At 37.6% G+C, this 21,260-nt stretch overlaps 1 protein-coding gene across 1 annotated transcript in view; it reads left to right on the forward strand.

Moving 5' to 3' along the window:
- The window catches only part of Adgrg2 (adhesion G protein-coupled receptor G2), a 105,321-nt gene that overhangs the window by 60,901 nt on the left and 23,160 nt on the right, over positions 1-21,260 (forward strand). Inside the window, exons 3-10 of the mRNA XM_035449754.1 lie at positions 650-688; positions 4,916-4,969; positions 14,025-14,080; positions 14,724-14,779; positions 15,864-15,903; positions 16,357-16,394; positions 17,571-17,671; positions 18,753-18,819. Coding sequence (XP_035305645.1) covers positions 650-688; positions 4,916-4,969; positions 14,025-14,080; positions 14,724-14,779; positions 15,864-15,903; positions 16,357-16,394; positions 17,571-17,671; positions 18,753-18,819 — 451 coding nt within the window. The remainder of the gene's footprint in view (positions 1-649; positions 689-4,915; positions 4,970-14,024; positions 14,081-14,723; positions 14,780-15,863; positions 15,904-16,356; positions 16,395-17,570; positions 17,672-18,752; positions 18,820-21,260) is intronic.

The following is a 21,260-nucleotide window of genomic DNA, read 5'->3' on the forward strand; positions in this document are numbered from 1 at the left end:
TCCCTACCCAACCCCAACTTCTTGTCCTCTTTTTAAAAATTTTAATAACCCATCAAACTCCAATTTGTGCTGCCCATATAGTCTTGAATATGGAGCCATCCAATGAAGGGTGGTCAACTCTCTCTCCCCCAAAAAGCATCCTCAATTAGGGGTAGGAGTATCTCATTATCCCCTTCTCATTCCGTGCTGGAATGTTAACTGGACTGATCTTGTGCAGGTAACCACAGCTGTTGTGAGTTCATGTGTGCAGGAGTGCTGTCATGTCCAGAAGACACTGTTTCACTCTTGTTCTCTTTGACCTCTGACTCTTACAATCTTTCTACCCTCTTTTTTGCAATGGGGCAAAAATATTAAATAACATAAGTGGGTATAATTATAATTAAGTCTAATAAATATTGGAGTGTCACTATGTGTTATACACATAACAGGCATTCAGGAAATATATTATCAAAGAATGGATGTGGACTCAAATTCATCTTGGGGCTGAAGAACAGAGAATGGGGCATGGCGGTGGTGCATTGGCTAGTACCAGTTAGTTTTTGCAAAATTCTAACTTTTAGATTTCAGGGAAATTGAAGTGTTTCAGGAATCTGGGAAGAGTCACATTTGTCAACCATACCAGTAATTATGCTGTTTGTTATTACTTTAGATGCTGCTTCAGAAGTGTTGTCAACTTTAAACAAAACAGGTAATTTCAAATTATTTCCAAATGCTGTAGCTTGTCTTTTGTGGCTTCTGGAGTTCTTTGTATAAGGGGTCTGAGGGATTAGTAAAGAAACAAGTTTCTGTAGTTTCTTTGTTTATTTTCCTAGGTGTTCAACCTTTGAATGAGTGCTCTTTGACTCTGTCATTGAGCTATCATTCTGTTGTCACCACATTCCTAAACTTCCTATCATGGCCATATCACTCTACTTAAAAATAACACTTGTTATTTTTTGGATATCATAGCAAAAACACATTAGCTCATAAGGAGAATATAGGGAAATGTAAAGAAGGAAATAGAAATTATCTTTAGTGTTACTTTAATAAGACAATTATTGTTAGTAATTTGGTACATTTTGGTTTTGCTCATATATATATATATATATATATGTATATATACATTTCATTTACAATCATATATATTATATATATATACTTACCCTATGTATATAGCTTTTACAGAATAGTCATAATTTACACAGATTTTATATTTCTCTTTTAACTTAATATTAAATTTTAAGTACTTTCTATTGTCTCTTGCTATTTATAACTTGATATTCCATTATGTGCCATATGTTAAACATTAAAGTTGTTTGTATTTTTAATAGAAATTGTAGCAATGAGCATCCTGATGCCAACATCTTTGCATTCATCCCTGATTTCTATGGGATACATTCCATGGATTGAACATAATGGGTCAACAGTATGAATATTTTAAGGCACTTCCTTGAGAACTACTGCCTAATTACCTTCTAGAAAAATTGTACCCTGCAACATTCTGCCAGCAGTGGATGAGAATGGCCATGTCATTGTACCTTTGCTGAAACTACATTATATATTATTAAATCTTGTTCTTGATTCTTTAGCTTTTTTATTCTTGATTATTAGTGAAGTTGAATATTTTTATGGATTTGGGTAGAAAAATACAAGTTTGTTTTACAGTTGTGCTTCACTTGTTATGGAAAGAAAAACAGCAAGACAAACAAAATAATGTATAAAGGCATTACAAAGGGATATCCACCTCTGTAATTACCATGAATCACACACAGAAGTGAACTGAATCAATAACAAATATGCAAAAGTTTATGAAATTGTCCCTATAATATCATTATTCTTCAGGATGTCACCAAGCTCTGAACTTAGTCTCTCCTTCACAATTTGCCTATTCCTCTAGGAGACAGAATTTCTCTGCAAATCTGTGCCCTGAATGCATCCTCTTATAGTGGGCAATCCTCCTTACACAGGTCTTTCTGAACCTGATTCTCCATCATCTAGGGGATGGACTGTAGACTTTGGAAAGATATTTTTGAGGCTTGACTCTTCAGAGCACATTAATGTTTGCCTGTGAGTCTCTAACTTGAGCAGTCCTGGTTCTACTATGAGCTTATATTATGCAACAGTTGTTGGATGGTCTTGACTTCTCTGAGAGCAGTTTTATCTGTCAGTACAGTGAGGATAGTATTGTAGGACCCCTAAAGAAGAAATAAGGATTCTTGGTTGTAAACTATAGTAGCAATATTTTTGCTTTGGTATATACTTACACTGACTCTCATTCTGAGCCACCTGTTCTTTACAGCCTGTCATCTGAAGGCCCTGTCTCTAACCTAGTTCTACTTACCTGCATTATAAGTTCACATTTGTTGGCCTATAAGTAGTGCCTGAAACCAAAGTAGAATTACACAAGCGGTGGCATGTGTAATGGGTATGATCTAACTGGGGAAACATGCGACTCCAACTCTCAGACCCACCCTAGGTCAACGCTGCTTGTTCTGTGATTGAGAGTCCCATTCATTCTGTTGCGGAGATGACTGATGGGATCTTCCAGATGTCAACAGTGTGCTTTTCTTAGCACTTCGCTAAAAAAAAACGATACTCGTGGCAAATTGTTTTTTTTTTAATAAAAGCAACAATTCTGCTCTAATATTTAAATTGCTTCTTTGCAGAAAAAACTAAAATCACTATAGTAAAAACCTTCAATGCATCAGGTATGACTTATCAATATCAAGACTTTCTTTTTATGACTAAAGTAAAACTAAAGAAATGGCTGGTATTTATGATTTCTTTGTCTTTTTGTACTTTTTAAAAATAAAATCTGTTCTTAATGAATAGATGTATAATCACTGGGTACCGAAAATTGCACTAGATGTTTTGGTCTGTGTAATATTGATCAGATACTAGTGCCTACTCTCAAGAATCTTTTCATCTAAGGGTAAGACAGGTTAAGCAAACAGTTAACTAACATGAACATGTATGCAGATACAGTCAAGGATTCTACCAGAATATTTGTTTGTTTGTTTAGTTGCTGAGGATTGAACACAGGCCCTGTCACATGCTAGAGTAGTGTGCACTCTACTACCGAAGCTACACCCCAGACCCACAGATATTTCTAACATTACTGAAATACATAAGCAACAGAGGGGTCAATGGTAATAAGATTATCCACAGGATGTAATAAACAAAAGAGATAAAGGATTGAACTGTTTTTAAATGAAGAAGTGATGTGCTGTTAAGTGTCCAGCGCAAGCCCAGGCACACAAGACATGTCTAACAAAGGCTTTTCCATTGATTTCAGTAGGAAAATCTGGTTTACTGCCTTTCTGTAAATAGAATTTTATTGGAACACTGCCCTGCCTATTTGTTTAAATTATCTTCTGTGGCTATTTTCTGTTAGACAGAATTGAGTAGTTGTACCAGAAACCACCTAGCTCACAAAACTTAAAATATTTATTAACTGACCACTCTCAGACAAAATGGTTCTCAGTCATGATTTAAAGAATTATCTGTGGTCATGTACTGGGGAAGGAGTGGGAATTATAGATAACAGTCCTAGAAATGGGAAAGAAACTTCTCATTGTGAAAGAGCAGCAAAAGTGGTGCCAAAAGAGCAGAAATGGAGGCAAGGTCAAATTTGGAGGAGAATTACAAGCTTAGCAAGAGAACAGTGGTTTAAAGTCTACTGAAAGCATTGCTATGGCATCCATACACTTTGTAGTATTTTCCACAGTGTGAAATTTAGTTTATTCACAGAATCTCAATTTAGCTGAAACATGACATGCATACACCAATAAATCACTCTGACAGGCAACATATCATGGGCACAAAGTCAAATTACAATTTTCATTTGCATCCAAACTAATTTCTCACAGTAACAAACTCATAATGCCCAATGGAAATAAGCTTGTATTTGGGCATTACATACATAATTCTGATCAAAGAAGACATAACAAAGAGACAAAACATTGCTTAACACAATAATCTTTTGAATTATCATTGTTTCTTCACTAGTTTACTTAGTACCTCAAAAGCATTTGCCTTCCCCACGCTCTCATTTTCTATGGTTGTCTTACATGTCAACAGAAAGATACAATTATTGAAAGGAACTATGAGCCCTTTTCAAATAAAACAAAAAGATGCACTTATTTCACAAAGAAGAAAGTTTTTCTCAAGTTGATCTACATAAATTTTTTTTTAACATGATCATTTAATCTCCCATTCATCGCTTCCTCCTTTGTATGTTTGTGTGGCCTGATGTCCCGCCCATTACTCAACCTTTTTTCTTCCTGGCTAGCATCATCCACTAGATTGTAAGCACCATCATGCAACCCTTTTATTTCCTGATTGGTATCACCCACCAGAGTGTAAGCTTCTTGAGGGCAGGGTCTATATGTGTGACCTCTCAAGACCCAGAAAATACAGTAACTACTCAGCAAATATACTTTGGATTTTATAACCTTTGTTCATGAAGTGAAATTGTAACATTACTATTATTTCTAATGTGCATTTGTTGAGTACCGTATATGAGCTAAGACCAACATTAACGTCTTCTAGGATTTTCCTACCTTGGAAGGGAAGGAAGGTCTATGATTCAGGACTAGCCCACTTAATTCTCCATATATAATCTGTTTCCATGTTTCTCTACTTATATTGGACAGGAGAAGGATTAATTAGAAAGGGGACAAAGAAATTCCAGAGAAGGATTAAAGGCTAGACAGTGGTATTCCAAAGAGTAATAGAGTCACATCCCATAGCTGCTCATCTAAGTGAAAACACATTCCATTATTCTTGGTGTAATTTACCCAGCCAATTCTGTTCAGCTTTTTAATACTTTTGATCTACATTTGATGTCTTCATTTGCAAATTTTCTTGACAGTGCAGTATATGAGCACAGTTATTAGCATGCTTAATCACCTAGGTTTCTTTTTCTTTTTTTCAGGAGTCAAATCCCAGAGAAATATCTGCAATTTGTCATCTATTTGCAATGACTCAGGTCAGTTCTAGTGAGCATTAGCACATTACCAGATAAGTTTGGTTCGTAGAGAGAAATGGTTTGTTTTTCTCCTGTTGTATCTGCATGTGCCTTTCTGATCTGTCCTGTCCTGTTTTGTTTTTTAATAATCAGGTAACTACAAGTTGCTAATAAAAACAAAAGCAAAGTTTAGACCTGGCTGAAATTATCTTTCCATTTTCTAGTCAGAGAAGATAGATAAATTTCCTTAATATGAAGCATGGGACTCTATAACTAGTATTTTCGCTTTAGTTTTAAATCCATACTAGTTGTAGTAATCTTAGAATTAATTCATGAATGTAGTTAATAACAAAATTATTATTTATTGGTGGAAGTCACTTTTTATATGTAAATCCCTGGAGCTTTTTCATAGGACCTTACATATTATGACTCAAAAACAGGGAATTGTCCTTTGCTAAAAGTAAAACAAACCAGATTTATAGAATGTGGAGCCTTCAGGTGTTTAATTAAATGCTGATTCCAGTAGCGTCTGTAATGTTTTGCCATCTCTAAGACTGCCCACTATGTTTTTTAAATTAAGGTGGAAATCTCTTGAGAACATGCTATTTTTGAAGTAGGAATATTTTTTCCTCCTGCCATGGGCCAGAGGCCTGAAACAACTTCTTTTCTCCCATTGATTTGGCTCTCTGGGCTTTCTTCCTTATTAAAACCAATGAAAGGAAATGTGAAAAACAGAAAATGTGCTGTGGCAGATCAGAACTGGATTGGACATCATGGATAGAGAGAAAAGGAAGATAATGATGTATTTTGTGATATAAGGTCTTGCTATCAATTTCAGTAATAATCATTAGAGGAATTTTTACCTTTTCTGTTTTGTCCTATTTATAGTGTTATATTTAGTCTATAAAATATAGGTAATATTTCAAGTAAAAATAGAATTGGATAGATTAGAAAACAAGAAAATCTCGTATTTAAGTACTTTATGGATGAATAGATGTCTCAGTGGGTAAGAGAGCATATTGCTCTTGCAGAGGACTGAAGTTTGATTCCTAGCATCTATGGGCAGCTCACAACCACTTGTAACTCCAGTTCCATGGGAATCCTACACCCTCTTCTCATCTCCAAGGGCACTACATTCATGGTCACAAACTCACATACCTATATACATGATTAAAAATAAAATCTAAAAAATTAGTATTTTACAAAGGCTTCCTACTGAGCAAATGTGAGAATTTGCTTGCATGAACTTTCTGTTGATATGGTCCAGGGACACTGTAAGAGGGGACTGTTAGCTTGTTTAGATTTCTTTAAAAGGGCTAAAGGTGTGACTTGGTGTTAGTATATTTGCCTAATACTTACAAGGCTCTGGGTTCAATCCCTACAATCACACACACACACACACACACACACACACACACACACACACACACACACACACACACACACACAAATATTGGATACATTTTATTTTTACATGTTTATATAACTTTCTCTTCTTTTTTCTCCCTTTTTTCCATTCTTCATTCTTACCATTCTCTTTACTATATCCCTATAATGTCATTATTTGGAAGAATCACATATGTTTTGGGCTGGGACTAATTTCTAGTTCTATTTTGTGTCTAAATTATATTTGATAACCGAAAATCAAACATGTAGTTATAAATGGTCTTCTTGAATAACAGACACCAGAAATCTGGTTGGAGTAATGTTTTCCCCAATTACGTGACTGAATTGACCATTTGTCGTAGTGACTGGTGAAAACAACCTCATCAGGGAACCAAGTCTTCTGGCACCAGAAACCCCACGGTATCCTGCCAAAAACTGGAAACCTCTGCCTCTTGCAGGTTTCCCGTCTAGGTCTATTAAAGGCCTATGAATAAGCTAGGAGCTATCTGGCCAGGAAGAATTAGGCTGAAGGTCAAAAGATGGTAGCTTTTAAAATGGTTGTTCCATGCAACCAGAACTACTGTGTTCACAGCACACTTATGCTGTGAACATATGCACTCAACAAGAATATGAGGGTAACAAATTCTCTCTCCCTCTGACACACACACACACACACACACACACACACACTTGCAGAGAGAATCTAAACAAATTTTCAAAAGCTTGATTTTTTAAAAGTGCATAATTTTATACAGATTTGAAATATGTTTTTATTTATTTATTTATTTATTAGTTCTAGTTAGGGAACAAGCTTGTTTCACATGTAAGTCCCTTCTCCCTCTCCCTCCCCTCACCCCATCCCTCCTCCCCCACCCCCAGCCTACCCCCCACCCCATCCACCCACCACTCCCCAGGCAGGGTAGGGCCCTCAACCGGGGCTCTGCAAATCTTCCTGTGCTGATCCTGGGCCCTTCCCCAGGGCCAAAGTGTAACCCTTCACGTGGGATGGACTCTCAAAGTCCCTTCTTGCACCAGGGAAAATTACTAATCCACCACCAGAGGCTCCCTGGAGTGCAGAGGTCTCCTTAGTGACATCCATGTTCAGGGGTCTGGATCAGTCTTGTACTGGCCTCCCTGACAGCATCTGGGGTCAATGTGCTCTCCCTTGTTCAGGCCAACTGTTCCTGTGGGTTTCTCCAACCTGGTACAGACCCCTTCGCTCTTCATTCCTCCCTCTCTTCAACTAAATTCCCGATTTCAGCTCAGTGTATATCTGTGGATGTCTGTCTCTGCTTCCATCAGCCACTGGATGAGGGCTCTAGGATGGCATAAAGAGAAGTCATCAATCTCATTTTAGGGGAAGGGCTTTTAGGTTATCCTCTCCACCATTGCCTGGATTGTCAGATCGTGTCATCCTTGTAGGTCTCTGGAGATCTCCCTGGTTCCAGATCTCTTCTCCGACCTATAGTGGTTCCCTCTGATATGGTATCTCTCTTCCTGCTCTCTCTCCTCTATTCTTCCCCCAACTCAATATTTCTGCTCCTCCATTTCCTCTCCTCTACTCCTCATCTCTTGCTCTTATTGTAGCAGCTCCCTCCCCCCTACCCTCATGCTCCCAATTAGTTTAGGAGTTCATGCCACTTCCATTCCTGGTGAAGAGGATTATAGGCTGGTAATCCATTGCTCTATGTCTAAAATTCATATATGAGTGAGTACATACCACGTTTGTCTTTTTGTGACTGGGTTACCTCACTCAGGATGGTTTCTTCTAGTTCCATCCATTTGCCTGCGAATTTCAAGATTCCATTGCTTTTTTCTGCTGAGTAGTACTCCATTGTATAAATGTACCACATTTTCTCAATCCATTCTTCAGTTGAGGGGCATCTAGGTTGCTTCCAGGTTCTGGCTATTACAAACAATGCTGCTATGAACATGGTTGAACATATGTCCTTGTTGTATGAACATGCACTATTTGGGTATATATCCAAGAGAGGAATGGCTGGATCTTGAGGTAGACTGATTCCCATTTTTCTGAGCAACCGCCATACTGATTTCCAGAGTGGTCTTACAAGTTCGCACTCCCACCAGCAATGGAGGAGTGTTCCTTTTTCTCCACATCCTCTCCAGCATAGATTGTCATTGGTATTTTTGATTTTAGCCATTCTGACAGGTGTGAGGTGATATCTCAGAGTTGTTTTGAGTTGCATTTCTCTGATGGACAATGATTTTGAGCACTTTCTTAAGTGTCTTTCAGCCATTTCAGATTCCTCTGTTGAGAATTCTCTATTTAGTTCTGCTTTTTAATTTCACCCCAATTTTTAATTTCATTGTTTGGTGTTTTGGTGGCTAGCTTCTTGAGCTCCTTATATATTTTGGAAATCAGTCCTCTGTCAGATGTGAGATCGGAGAAAATCTTTTCCCATTCTGTGGGTGGTCGTTTTGTCCTACTGACTGTTTCCTTAGCCTTGCAGAAGCTTCTCAGTTTCAGGAGGTCCCATTTATTAATTGCAGACCCCAGTGTCTGTGCTACTGGTGTACTGTTCAGGAATCAGAATCCTGTGCCAATTTGTTCAAGGGTAATTCCCACTTTCTCTTCTAGAAGATTCAGTGTGGCTGGATTTATGCTGAGATCTTTGATCCATTTTCACTTAAGTTTTGTGCATGGTAACAGGTATGGATCTATCTGCAATTTTCTGCATGTCCAAATCCAATTGTACCAGCACCATTTGTTGAAGATGCTATCTTTTTTCCATTGTATAGATTTAGCACCTTTGTCAAAAAATAAGGTATTTGTAGGTAAGTGGGTTAATATCAGGGTTTTCAATTTGATTCCATCGGTCTATCTGTCTATTTTTGTGCCAATACCAAGCTGTTTTCAGAACTATGGCTCTATAGTAGAGCTTGAAGTCGGGCTTGGTGATGCCTCTAGAAGATCCTTTATTGTAAAGAGTTATTTTGGCTATCCTGGGTTTTTATTTTTCCACATAAAGTTGAGTATTGTTCTTTCAATGTCTGTGAAAGACTTTGTTGGGATTTTGATGGGGATTGCATTGAATCTGTAGATTGCTTTTGGCAGGATTGCCATTTTTACTATGTTAATTCTACCTATCCATGATCATGGGACATCTTTCCATTTTCTGGTATCTTCTTTAATTTCCTTCTTTAACGTCTCAAAGTTTTTATTGTACAGGTCTTTCACTTTTTTGGTTAGTGTTACCCCAAGATATTTCATGTTGCTTGTGGATATTGTGAAAGATGTTGTTTCCCTGATTTCTTTCTCATTGGATTTATCATCTGTATATAGTAGGGCTACTGATTTTTTGAGTTAATTTTGTATCCTGCTACCTTGCTGAAGGTGTTTATCAGCTGTAGGAGTTCCCTGGTAGAGTTTATCGGGTCACTAATGTAGACTATCATGTCATCTGCAAATAGTGAAATTTTGACTTCATCCTTTCCAATTTATATCCCTTTGATCCCCTTTTCTTGTCTTATTGCTCTAGCCAGAACTTCAAGTACAATATTGAAGAGATATGGAGAGAGTGGACAGCCTTGTCTTGTTCCTGATTTTAGAGGAAACGCTTTGAGTTTCTCTCCATTTACTTTGATGTTGGCTATTGGTTTGGTGTATATTGCGTTGATCATGTTTAGATATGTTCCTGTTATTCCTGTTCTCTCCAAGATCTTTATCATGAAGGGATGTTGGATTTTGTCAAAGGCTTTTTCAGCATCTAGTGAGATGATCATGTGGTTTTTCTTTTTCAGTTTGTTTATATGGTGGATTACATTGATGGATTTTCATATGTTGAACCATCCTTGCATCCCTGGGATGAAGCCTACTTGATCATGGTGGATGATTTTTCTGATATGTTCTTGGATTCGGTTGGCCAATATTTTATTGAGTATTTTAGCATCAATGTTCATGAGGGATATCGGTCTGTAGTTCTCTTTCTTAGTCATATCTTTGTGTGGCTTGGGTATCAAAGTGATTGTAGCCTCGTAGAAAGAGTTTGGCAATATCCCATCTGCTTCTATTGTGCGGAACAGTTTGAGGAGTACTGGAATTAGCTCTTGTTTGAATTTCTGGTAGAATTCTGCAGTGAAGCCATCTGGCCCTGGGCTTTTTTTGGTTGGAAGGCTTTTGATGACTGCTTCTATTTCATTAGGGGTTATAGGTCGATTTAAACTTTTATCTGATCTTGATTTAATTTTGGTAAGTGATATTTATCCAGAAAGCTGTCCATTTCCCTTAGATTTTCCAACTTTGTAGAGTACAGGTTTTCAAAGTATGATCTGAAGATTCTCTGGATTTCCTCAGTGTCCGTTGTTATATCCCACTTTTCATTTCTGAGTTTGTTAATTAGCATGCTCTCTCTCTCTGCCTTTTGGTTAGTTTGGCTAGAGGTTTGTCTATCTTATTGATCTTCTCAAAGAACCAACTCTTTGTTTCATTGATTGTTTGTACTGTTTTCCTAGTTTCTACTTTGTTGATTTCAGCTTTCAGGTTGATTATTTCCTGGCATCTACTCCTCTTTGGTGTGTTTGCTTCTTTTTGCTCTAAAGCTTTCAGTTTTTCTGTCAATTCTCTAATGTGACTTTCCTCCAGTTTCTTCATGTGGGCACTTAGTGCAATGAACTTCCCTCTTAGCACTGCTTTCAGGGTGTCCCATAAGTTTGGGTATGTTGTGTCTACATTCTCATTAAATTCTAGGAAGTCTTTATTTATTTTTTTATTTTTTCCTCAACCCAGGAATGGTGCTATTGGGTGTTATTCATTTTCCACTCGAATATAGGTTTTCTGCAATTCATATTGCTGTTGAATTCTAGCTTTAAAGCATGGTGGTCTGATAAGATACAGGGGGTTATTTCAATTCTTTTGTAACTGTGGAGGTTTGCTTTGCTGCCAACTATGTGGTCAGTTTTTGAGAAGGCTCCATGTGGTGCTGAGAAGAAGGTATATTCTTTTGTGTTTGGATGGAATGTTCTATAGATATTTGTTAAACCCAGTTGGGTCATAACTTCTGTCAGATCTTTTGTTTCTTTGTTAAGTTTCTGTCTAGTGGTCCTGTCTAGTGGTGTAAGGGGGTGTTGAAGTCTCCTCCTATAAGTGTGTGTGGTTTGAGCTTTAGTAATGTTTCTTTTACAAATGTGGGTGCTTTCGTATTTGGGGCATAGATGTTCAGGACTGAGACTTCATCTTGATGGACTTTTCCTGTGATGAGTATGAAATGCCCTTCTTCATCTCTTTTGATTGCTTTCAGTTTAAAGTCTAATTTGTTAGATATTAGGATTGCTACACCAACTTGTTTCTTGAGCCCATTTGATTGTAATTTTTTTTCCCATCCTTTTACTCTGAGGTATCGCCTGTCTTTGAAATTGAGGTGTGTTGCTTGTAAACGTCAGAAGTATGGATTCTGTCTTCGTATCCATTCTGTTAGCCTGTATCTTTTTATGGGTAAGTTAAGACCATTGACATTTAGGAATATTAATGTCCATTGTTCATTGGTTCTTCTTTGTTTTGGATTTATTGTTGGTGGTCTCATTGTGTGTGGATTTTGCCCTCCTGTTTCTTTTTGTGTTTGGTACAATTAGATTATCTATTGCCTATGTTTTGTGAGTGTAGTTATATTCGTTGTTTTGGAGTTTTCCTTCCAGAACCTTCTGTAGTGCTGGATTTGTGGATATGTATTGTTTAAATCTGTTTTTGTCATGGAATATCTTGTTTTCTCCATCTATAGTGATTGAAAGTTTTGCTGGGTACAGTAGTCTGGGTTGACATCCATGCTCCCTTAGTGCTTGTAGGGTATCTATCCAAGACCTTCTGGCTTTCAGAGTTTCCATTGAGAAGTCGGGTGTGATTCTCATTGGTTTGCCTTTATATGTTTCTTGGCCTTTTTCCTTTGCTGCTCTTAATATTTTCTCTTTATTCTGTAGATTTGGTGTTTTGATTATTATGTGTCGGGGGTACTTCTTTTTCAGTCCAGTCTGTTTGGCGTCCTGTAAGCTTCTTGTACTTTCATAGGCATATCCTTCCGTAGGTTGGGGAAGTTTTCTTCTTTGATTTTGTTGAATATGTTTTCTGTACCTTTGAGCAGTGTTTCTTCACCTTCTTCTACACCTATTATTCTTAGGTTTGGCCTTTTTACGGTGTCCCATATTTCCTGGATATTTTGTGTTACGGATTTGTTAGACTTGAAGTTTTCTTTGGTTGATGAATGTATATCCTCTAGCGAGTCTTCAGTAGCTGAGATTCTCTCTTGCATCTCTTAAATTCTATTGGTTATACTCACATCTTTAGTTCCTGATCGTTTATCCAGCCTTTCCATTTCCAGCATTGCCTCATTCTGTGTTTTCTTTATTGTGTCTATTTCAGCTTTCACGCTTTGAACTGTTTCAAGAACTTCCTTCACTTGTTTGGATGTTTTTTTCTTGGGTTTCTTTAGATTCTTTAGAGATTTATTTCTTGAATTTTTTGGTTTGTCTTTTCTTCCATTTTGTGTAATTTTTTGTTTGCTTTTTCTTCTATTTCTTTAAGGGATTTTCTTGTTTCCTCTTTAAAGGTCTCTATCATCTTGCTGAGATAATTTTTGAGGTCCATCTCATCTTCATGCTCTGTGTTGGGCTTTTCAGATCTTGCTGGAGTGGAGTCCCTAGATTCTGGTGGTGTCATATTGGTCTTTCTGTTGTTGAGTGAAATCTTATTCTGTCTTCTTCCCATATCTTTTTTTAGTGGGTGCAAGTGGGGTCTCTCTATTTCCTCTTGTGACCCAGTGGTGTGTGGGGGCCAGGAATTCAATGTCCACACTCTGGATGGTCTTGCTTCTCCTGGTCATCTCCTCACTCCTTGTGGATCGGTTGGCGGAAAGAGATGGAAGAGTGGGGTGTTTCCAGATTCAGGGAGCTCCTCCTTGTCTGTGCGTGTCTACCCCAAGCAGGCAGGCGGGGGGGGGGGTAGGGGCTGGTGGTTGGGGTGAGTGATGTTTTGGGTGGGAGTTGGGAAAGGGCAGAGACTCACTCACCTAGTTCCTGGGTCAGTCGGCGGAAAATGAAATATGTTTTTTTTAATGATTATGGGCCATACCATTTGAAATTTGTATAACATTATAAAATTTCATTAAATGAACTCAGCAGATATTACTAAATTTGTGTGTGTGCATAACAATAATAATTAAAGAATAAGAGACCATGAATTTAAGACAAGGTGGAGATTTGAGGGGAGTTGGAGGGAGGAGGGAAATGATATAAATGAAATACTAGTGTAGGACATTCTCAAAAAACAAATTAAAAAACTGATGAAGAACCAGCCTCCATAAGACTGCTTAGCTGCTAAGGAACACATTTCTCTCACTCATGTATGTCATTGTAACTCCAACTCTCAAAGATGCTCTTTGCAAGGTCACATTGGAACCATAGTCCCCAATTGTCCAAAAATGAAAGAGTTTCAACGGGTAGAAATGACAACATCTTGGACAGCAGGTGAAATTCTCTCTTACTGAATGCCTACATCTAATTTAGTTCCTATCTTCTGAAAATTCTATTGACAAGCAATGACTAACCATTGATAGAGGAGTAGGATTCAAAGATTGTGATTAAACCGTCTATAAAATAATGTAATGACCTTGTAATGTGTTGTATTAATCCTCAAACTATAAGGACACAAGTCTCAAATCTCTTTCTGAAAATTTATTTTTAGTGTTTTATAGAGGTGAGATAGTGTTTCAATATGATGACGACCACAATGTTACCCAGGTAGGCTTTCAAGATTTTCTTTAACTACAATCTTCCAAAGTACATTCCCATGTGTTTAAAGATTTACCAAAGATTTAGATTATTTCTGATACTTGATTCTGTCTCCTTGACTTTTTAGATTTGTGCTAAGGGATTAAATTCATAATAATCATGTTATTTTCTTAATACTTATATTTTAGTTTGTTACTAGTTTGCTTGCTGAATAAGAATGGTAATATTGTGCAGTCATATTACCAATTGAAAGTATCAAATTACTTGAGAAATTCCTAACAATTTCCTAAATGTCTACTATATGACAGGCCATGGTCTGGGTGCTAGAAATACAGTAATGGCCCTGTCAAATTTCCCTTTCCACATTGATGTTCCTTAACTCTGAAACCTGTAATAAGGAGAACTCTAATAGCCTTTTTCGGGGGAACCCTTGAACAGAAGAAAGAACTTGACTCTGACTTTAAAAATAAATAAAGCCAAACTATCTCAGCCTATACAGATGCACTCTTGGGTACCCCCGTTATCTATGTAACTTCAATTTTCTCATCAGTATTTTATGGAGTTAGGATTCTCCTTTTAAGGAGTAACTCTTGTCAGAGAATGTTTTGAGATACTGCTTGTTGTTTTCTTAATGGGTTCTCACCTCCAACAGAATCAGGATGCAGCTAATGGCACCTTTGCTGGAGTCCGGTCTCTAAGCGAACTGAAGTAAGTAATCTGATGTTTGCTTTAAAACTTCATATACACCGTGTGAAAAGATACAGTTGAGCTATTTTTGCTTTTGGATACCAAGAATAAGATACAGAGGCCCAAAGAATGCAGAGAAAATTGGTTCTTACCTGCTTTGCAAACTAACCATAGTTATCTGTCATCAACTAACAGTCCCCTGAGGTTGTCCCCTCTGGTGCTCTGAAATTAAACAACAGCTTCATCTGAATTGGTATTTGAATTTTAATACAATTCATTATCCAGCATTATTGTTAGGCAAGTTCAAGTCCAGACTTCATACAGGATTGTTCAACCTAAGGCCAGCAAGCTACATGAAGCTGAGGAGTGATATAAAAAAAAAAGGCCCAGTACAAAGCTGTAAACATGCTTAAAACATTAGTATTTTTTTGGTAACCCAATTGCATGTTTTTTTTAATATACACTTTGTAGATGAAAACACTGTATCACAATTTCAAAAGATGGGACATACCTTACTATATACCATTTATTCATAATATCATGAAACATCAGTGATTCAAAAGTCAGAGAAGAACACAAGGCATTGTAGAAAGAAATGAAAATATTGTAGGAGCAGTAATGGAGGCAAGGAATTAGAGAAATCCCCACAGGGGAGTTGGAGGAGGGGAAAACAGGGCTGGAGTCCTAGAAAGAGAAAGGTGTGTTCATTGATGGCAGATGAGGTATTAATCAGTGGCCCAGGATGGGAGGCTTACCTTTCTCAGAAATCTTTGCCCCCAGGCCAGCTCTTCCTTTGGCTGTCTGCCAGAAGAAGCTGCCTTAGGGTTTGCAGTAGCCTAATGAATAACATGATTGCTCAACCATAATTTATATCTTGCTCTTAGCTAGGACTTATCCATCTTCCATCTGGTTAGTTTTCCTTGTCTTATAAATAATTGATTTCCCCCACATAGCAATCTCTCATTATGCCCCATGTCTCTTCAGAGTGAACACTGTAAGCAGTACATACCACATGCCCGATCTGGTAGCTTAAAATGCTACCTTGTTTCAAATTCCACATCACTAATGGTCTCCTTCATGTCAATTTCTCTCATTCTATTAACAGGCGATCAGAGCTCAACAAAACTCTGCAGACCCTAAGTGAGGTAATCATAGTATACCCTATACTTTGCTTATCATTATTACTATTCAAGGGAGTGTAAGAAATTCTGCATTCTTGGAGATACACAGTCAAATTTTCCCAAATATATCATGCTCAAAGAGTGAATGAATGTGTTGCCTTGTTCCAAAGCTGAGAACTAGGAGCCATGCGTGGGCACTGTGGGGAGGCAGGATTGCTGTTATATAAGAATGAAAGTTTCTCCAAATAAAACATGCAGGAGATTGAGCTATCTTGTGTCCAAGTGAGCTCCCTGACACTGGAGCAGCCAGAGTTTGTATGACCTGAATATGCTATGTTGAGAACTCAACAGGTGTGTGCAATATCTCTAGGAGTCCTTGTGGTTCAGAAATTCTGTGAATAGCCCTGAATTGTCTTTTGCCTTTTCTGACATTTCTAACTGGTTAAGCAATGCATATATTTTGTTTGTTTATTTCAGACTTACTTTATAGTGTGTGCTACAGCAGAGGCCCAAAAGTAAGTCATTTTTAATTTTTATAAATGTTTTCTCCATTTATGGAAATAAAGCATCACTACAAGAACCCTGAGCATTTGAAGCCTTACAAAATGACAATTTTCACTTATCAACTTTTCACTGATACCAATTATGGCAAGTCTTCCATAAAATTATACATTGGATCCCTACATACCATGGGTATCCACTTCATTTTCTTTCTCTCCAATACTTTCAGCATTAATTTCTTTCCACCTACATCATTAGAAATAGAGAACAGCTTAAATGCTTAGTTATCTGATACTTAGATTGAATTTCAAGGAGTTTGGGGATTTAAGAGACCTTAAAATTTAACTTAGGCTGGTTTGTAGAAAGTATTCTATGCTGAAATTTGAAATGCCTATGGACACCAGGCAAAAAAGTCAGTTTTAGGGGGGTTAGCAAAAAGTTGCATGCCTGCAAAACAAACCTGGAGCCAGGGGTGTACTGAAGTTCTGGTTTGATGCATCAATGAATGTGAACCTGATGTCTCTTATAATAAAGTTTTGAGAGTGAAGTACTGACCATTATGTACTAGTCAGTATTCTCTAGAGAAACAGAACTTATAGAATACACACACACACACCTCGACTAGCAAGCTATGGCCTAGCTAGTCCAGCAATGGCTGTCTACCAACAGAAGGTCCAAGCATCCAGTCCTCAAAGCTGGTCTTCAGTATACTCTGGAATCCCAAAGAAGTAGGCTCAGTGAAGGAATGGACCTGACAGTGAAAGCAAGAGCAAGCAGGCAAAGAGACAGCAAGCTTCCTTCTTCCATGTCCTTTATATAGACTGCCAGCAGGTGTGGCCCAGATTAAAGGTGAATCTTTCTACATCAAAGATCTGGATTAAAGGTGAATCTTCCAACTCCAAATAATTTAATTAAGACAGGATCCCTCACAGTCATTTGGATTTTAGTTAATTCTAGATGTAGTTAAATTGACAACCAAGGATAGCTGTTGTACCCTAGAAGATGGATGTTTGTAAGGCTACTGGAGTGATGTAATATTGCAAAGTAAACATTGTAAGTGCCTCTTTCCTCACTCTTGAGTTTGCAAAATCAATTACAAAGTGTAGGCAGAATATATATATATATATATATATATATATATATATATACATACATACTAACATTCTGACTGTATGCATTTCTCTTTACAGCACATTAAACTGTACATTCACAATAAAACTGAATGAGACGACGAATGCAAATATGTGTGCCATGATGGTTACTTTCAAAACTGTACAGATTTGGCCAATGGGTAAGATGCCTCTGTCTTTGGCTGTGTTCTTTTTCACATGCATTTTGATGTCTGAAAAGGTTATTTTTCCTGTTTTCTTATAAACTATCAATATATCATATGAAAACATGATTTTAAAAACCTCTATTGAGATGGGGGTCTCTGTGTAGAGTATTCAGTGGATTGTTGCTAGCTCTTGTCAGATTCATTTTTAATTGACAGGTAAGCTATGTGTATTTATGTGTAAACTGATATTTTTGTGTAGATTGTAGAATTTCTAAGGCAGGCTATTTAGCATATGCACAACCTCACATACTTAAGTTTTTCTTTTTGTAATGAGACCATTAAATATGTACTCTCAGCAATTTTCAAGTATATAATATAGAAACTACAGTCACCATGTCACATAATAGGTCTCTTGAAGTCTAACTGAATGTAGTGTCATTTAGCCAAAAAAATCCAATTTTCTCATTTTAAATGATCTGGTAACCCCTAATTTCATTCTCTGTTTCCATGAGTTAGACCTTTGTAGATTCCACAAGTAATTGTGATCATGTGATATTTGTCTTTCTATACCTGGCCTTTTTCACTTAACCTAATTTTCTCCAGGATATGTTAACTTCTTAATTCCTCTTTGAAGTTTCTGAAGAAAGATTGATATTGCAAGCACATAACCAAACAGAAAAAAGTTACCCAATAAATATTTTAGCATGCATTATATATATAATTGTTAATATAAACACAGTCAATAAATTTTATCACTGATCCTGAAAAATTATTCTTTAACTAACTATAGAAATGAACCCTGAAAGTACAGTCTTAAATTACTCTTTAAAAATACAGCCTGTCAGTATAATAATTGTATACTATATGAGCCTGGGCTTCTATTTTTCTATATTCTTTTTGTTTTTTGAGACAGGGTTTCTCTGTGTAGCCCTGGCTGTCCTGGAACTAGCTCTGTAGATCAGGCTGGACTGGAACTCACGAAGATCCACCTGCCTCTTGCCTCCCCAGTGCTAGGATTAAAGGCATGTGCCACCACCACCTGGCTTTTGCTTTATTTTTGACCATGCATTTTTTCCTTTTTTTTTGTCTTCTTTAGAACAGTGTTGCTGTTCTCTCAGGACTCCCTGCCCTTCCTCACCAGAAGAATTAGAAAAACTTCAATGGTATGTAACACATTTACAGAGCTTCTCATAAATAAACAAATAAATATAAAAAACAAACTAAATTATATCTGAAAATAAAATAGAATATACATATAACATTTAATCACCATGCTAGCTGTCTTACTTAGGGTTTTATTACAATGAAGTGACACCATGACCATGGCAAATTTTATATAGGAAAACATTTAGTTGAGTCTGGTTCACAGTTTCAGAGTTATAGTAAATTATCATCATGGTGGGAAGCATGGTGGCGTGCAGGCGGACATGGTGCTGGAGAAGGAACTGAGAGTTCTATATCTTGATCTGTAGGGAGCAGGAAGAGGCTTCCACACTGGGCATGGCTTGAGCATCTGAGACCCCAAAGTCTGCCCTCTAGTGACACACTTCCTCCAACAAAGTCACACCTACTCCAGCAAAGCCATACTTCCTTATAGTGCCACTCCCTCAGAGTTTATGGAGGCCATTTTCTTTCACAGCACAACAAACACTAGCCAAGGATAGTCAGGATTTTCAGATTGTGGAGAGGCTTTCAATTTCATAGAAAATGGTTTTCCATTCTGTGGAGCTTCCATTTGGACCACTAACTTAAAACAGTGTTTCTCAATCTTGTCCATACACTGGAATCACTGGGAAAGCCTTACAGATTGTTTTTAGAGCTGGGTATGGTACATCTTTGTGGTGTTCTAAATGTTAATTGGCACTTGGGTCTCATTCTGGATGTCAGATGTGAACATTGGAAGATGCTGGATGAAGGACATGTAGAACTCTGTTGTTGTGCCATCTTTCTATAAGCCAAAAGTTAGCTCAAATTTTAGTTTTAGAAATGCTGATTCCTAATCACCACCCCCAGATATTCTGGAGTAGAATGATCTGAGATATACCCTAGGTTTTTAAGGCTTTAAAACCCTCTTCTCAAAAGGCTGTGAGGTGGGAGGCTCACCTTGAGATTGAAACCAGCCTGAGCTACATAATAATGTGTTTGAATTTCAGCCTTGGCTGCATAGAGTAAGACCCTCTCTCAAAAATCCAAAATAAAGGGGGCAAAGATACTTTGGGAGTTTTAATGTACAATCAAAATTGAGAATCACTTCCATAACTCATTTCTTTGTAGTGGGTAACTAGGAAGAAGACTACAAAAGTCACATATGATGTGATCATGGGTACAACAAAATGTACATAGAAAAAAATGAATGAACCAATGAAAATGTTCACATGGCTTCCCATGACTCACTTGCCTGAATATTTTATTATCTCTATCTCCTCCTTCTCCTTTTCCTCTTCTCTGCATTTTCCTTCTTTTATTTTACAGAATTTTCTATTTTTCTATAGTCAGAAAAAAATCTTAGGGAGTTAGAGCATTTTTTAACTGTGTGGGCCCTTTGCATATGTATTATGACTTCCAATTTTGTGTTGCTATGGGATTTCTATGTGTACAAACATGTGTGTCTCTGAATCTATATGTGTTTCTCATGCTTTTTCTGTGGTTTTTTTTCTTCTGATTGTATGTTTGTTTTGTTCTATTCCAATTTGTTCCTTTTTGCTTATTTTGTTTTATTATTATTCCTTAGATGCCTGGAGACTCAGGTGTGGATCTAAGTAGGAGGGGACATGGGGAGGACCTCGGACATACATAATTTAAAATGTGAAGCTTCCCATATGGGAAGAGAAGGCCAAGTGTACTCTATCAGCCCAATATGGGCCATATTTCTGGGGTATGTTAAAACACTGGGTTCAAGGGACAGTTAAAATTCTCTAAAGATCTGTAGTATCTTTTTTCAATAAAGACTGAAGATAAACATACCCTATTAAACATAACAACTTCCATTAAGCTAGAAGTTGAGAACTATTTAGGGGATAGGATATCTAGAGTGCCAGAATTGGAGCAAAAGGCCTTCACTCTTAAGGCGGCACCCATGCCCTCTAAAGGCTTCCCATTCAGAGATCTATTAGGAAGAAGCAGTCCGTGGAAAGCAGGGCAGATTTAGGTCCATGCCTGCCTACTGCTGTCATTCTCTAGTCATACATCCAAGTCCATTCTAAAGTAGGTACTTTCTACCTTCAAAGTCTTAGGTGAGGTGGGGAAATGAACTAGCCTCTGTAAATTAGAAAGTGAATTTGACCAGTCTTAACCATTTCCACATGCATCAATCTCTGTGCACCCTTTGAAATGTGAATTGTGACCCAGTGAGTCTGGGGAAGAGCCTGAGATTCTGCATTTCTAGTGAACTCCTGGAGGATCCCAATGGGGCTGGTCCCTGAACTCCACGTTCACATAGACGTTTTGGTTTTGCTTTTTTTTTTTTTTGGTTTTTTTGAGACAGGGTTTCTCTGTGTAGCTTAGGAGCCTATCCTGGCACTTGCTCTGGAGACTAGGCTGGCCTCGAACTCATAGAGATCCTCCTGCCTCTGCCTCCCGAGTGCTGGGATTAAAGGCGTGTGCC

Source organism: Cricetulus griseus, chromosome X, assembly GCF_003668045.3.
Source record: "Cricetulus griseus strain 17A/GY chromosome X, alternate assembly CriGri-PICRH-1.0, whole genome shotgun sequence".
In the NCBI taxonomy this organism is placed as follows: Eukaryota; Metazoa; Chordata; class Mammalia; order Rodentia; family Cricetidae; genus Cricetulus; species Cricetulus griseus.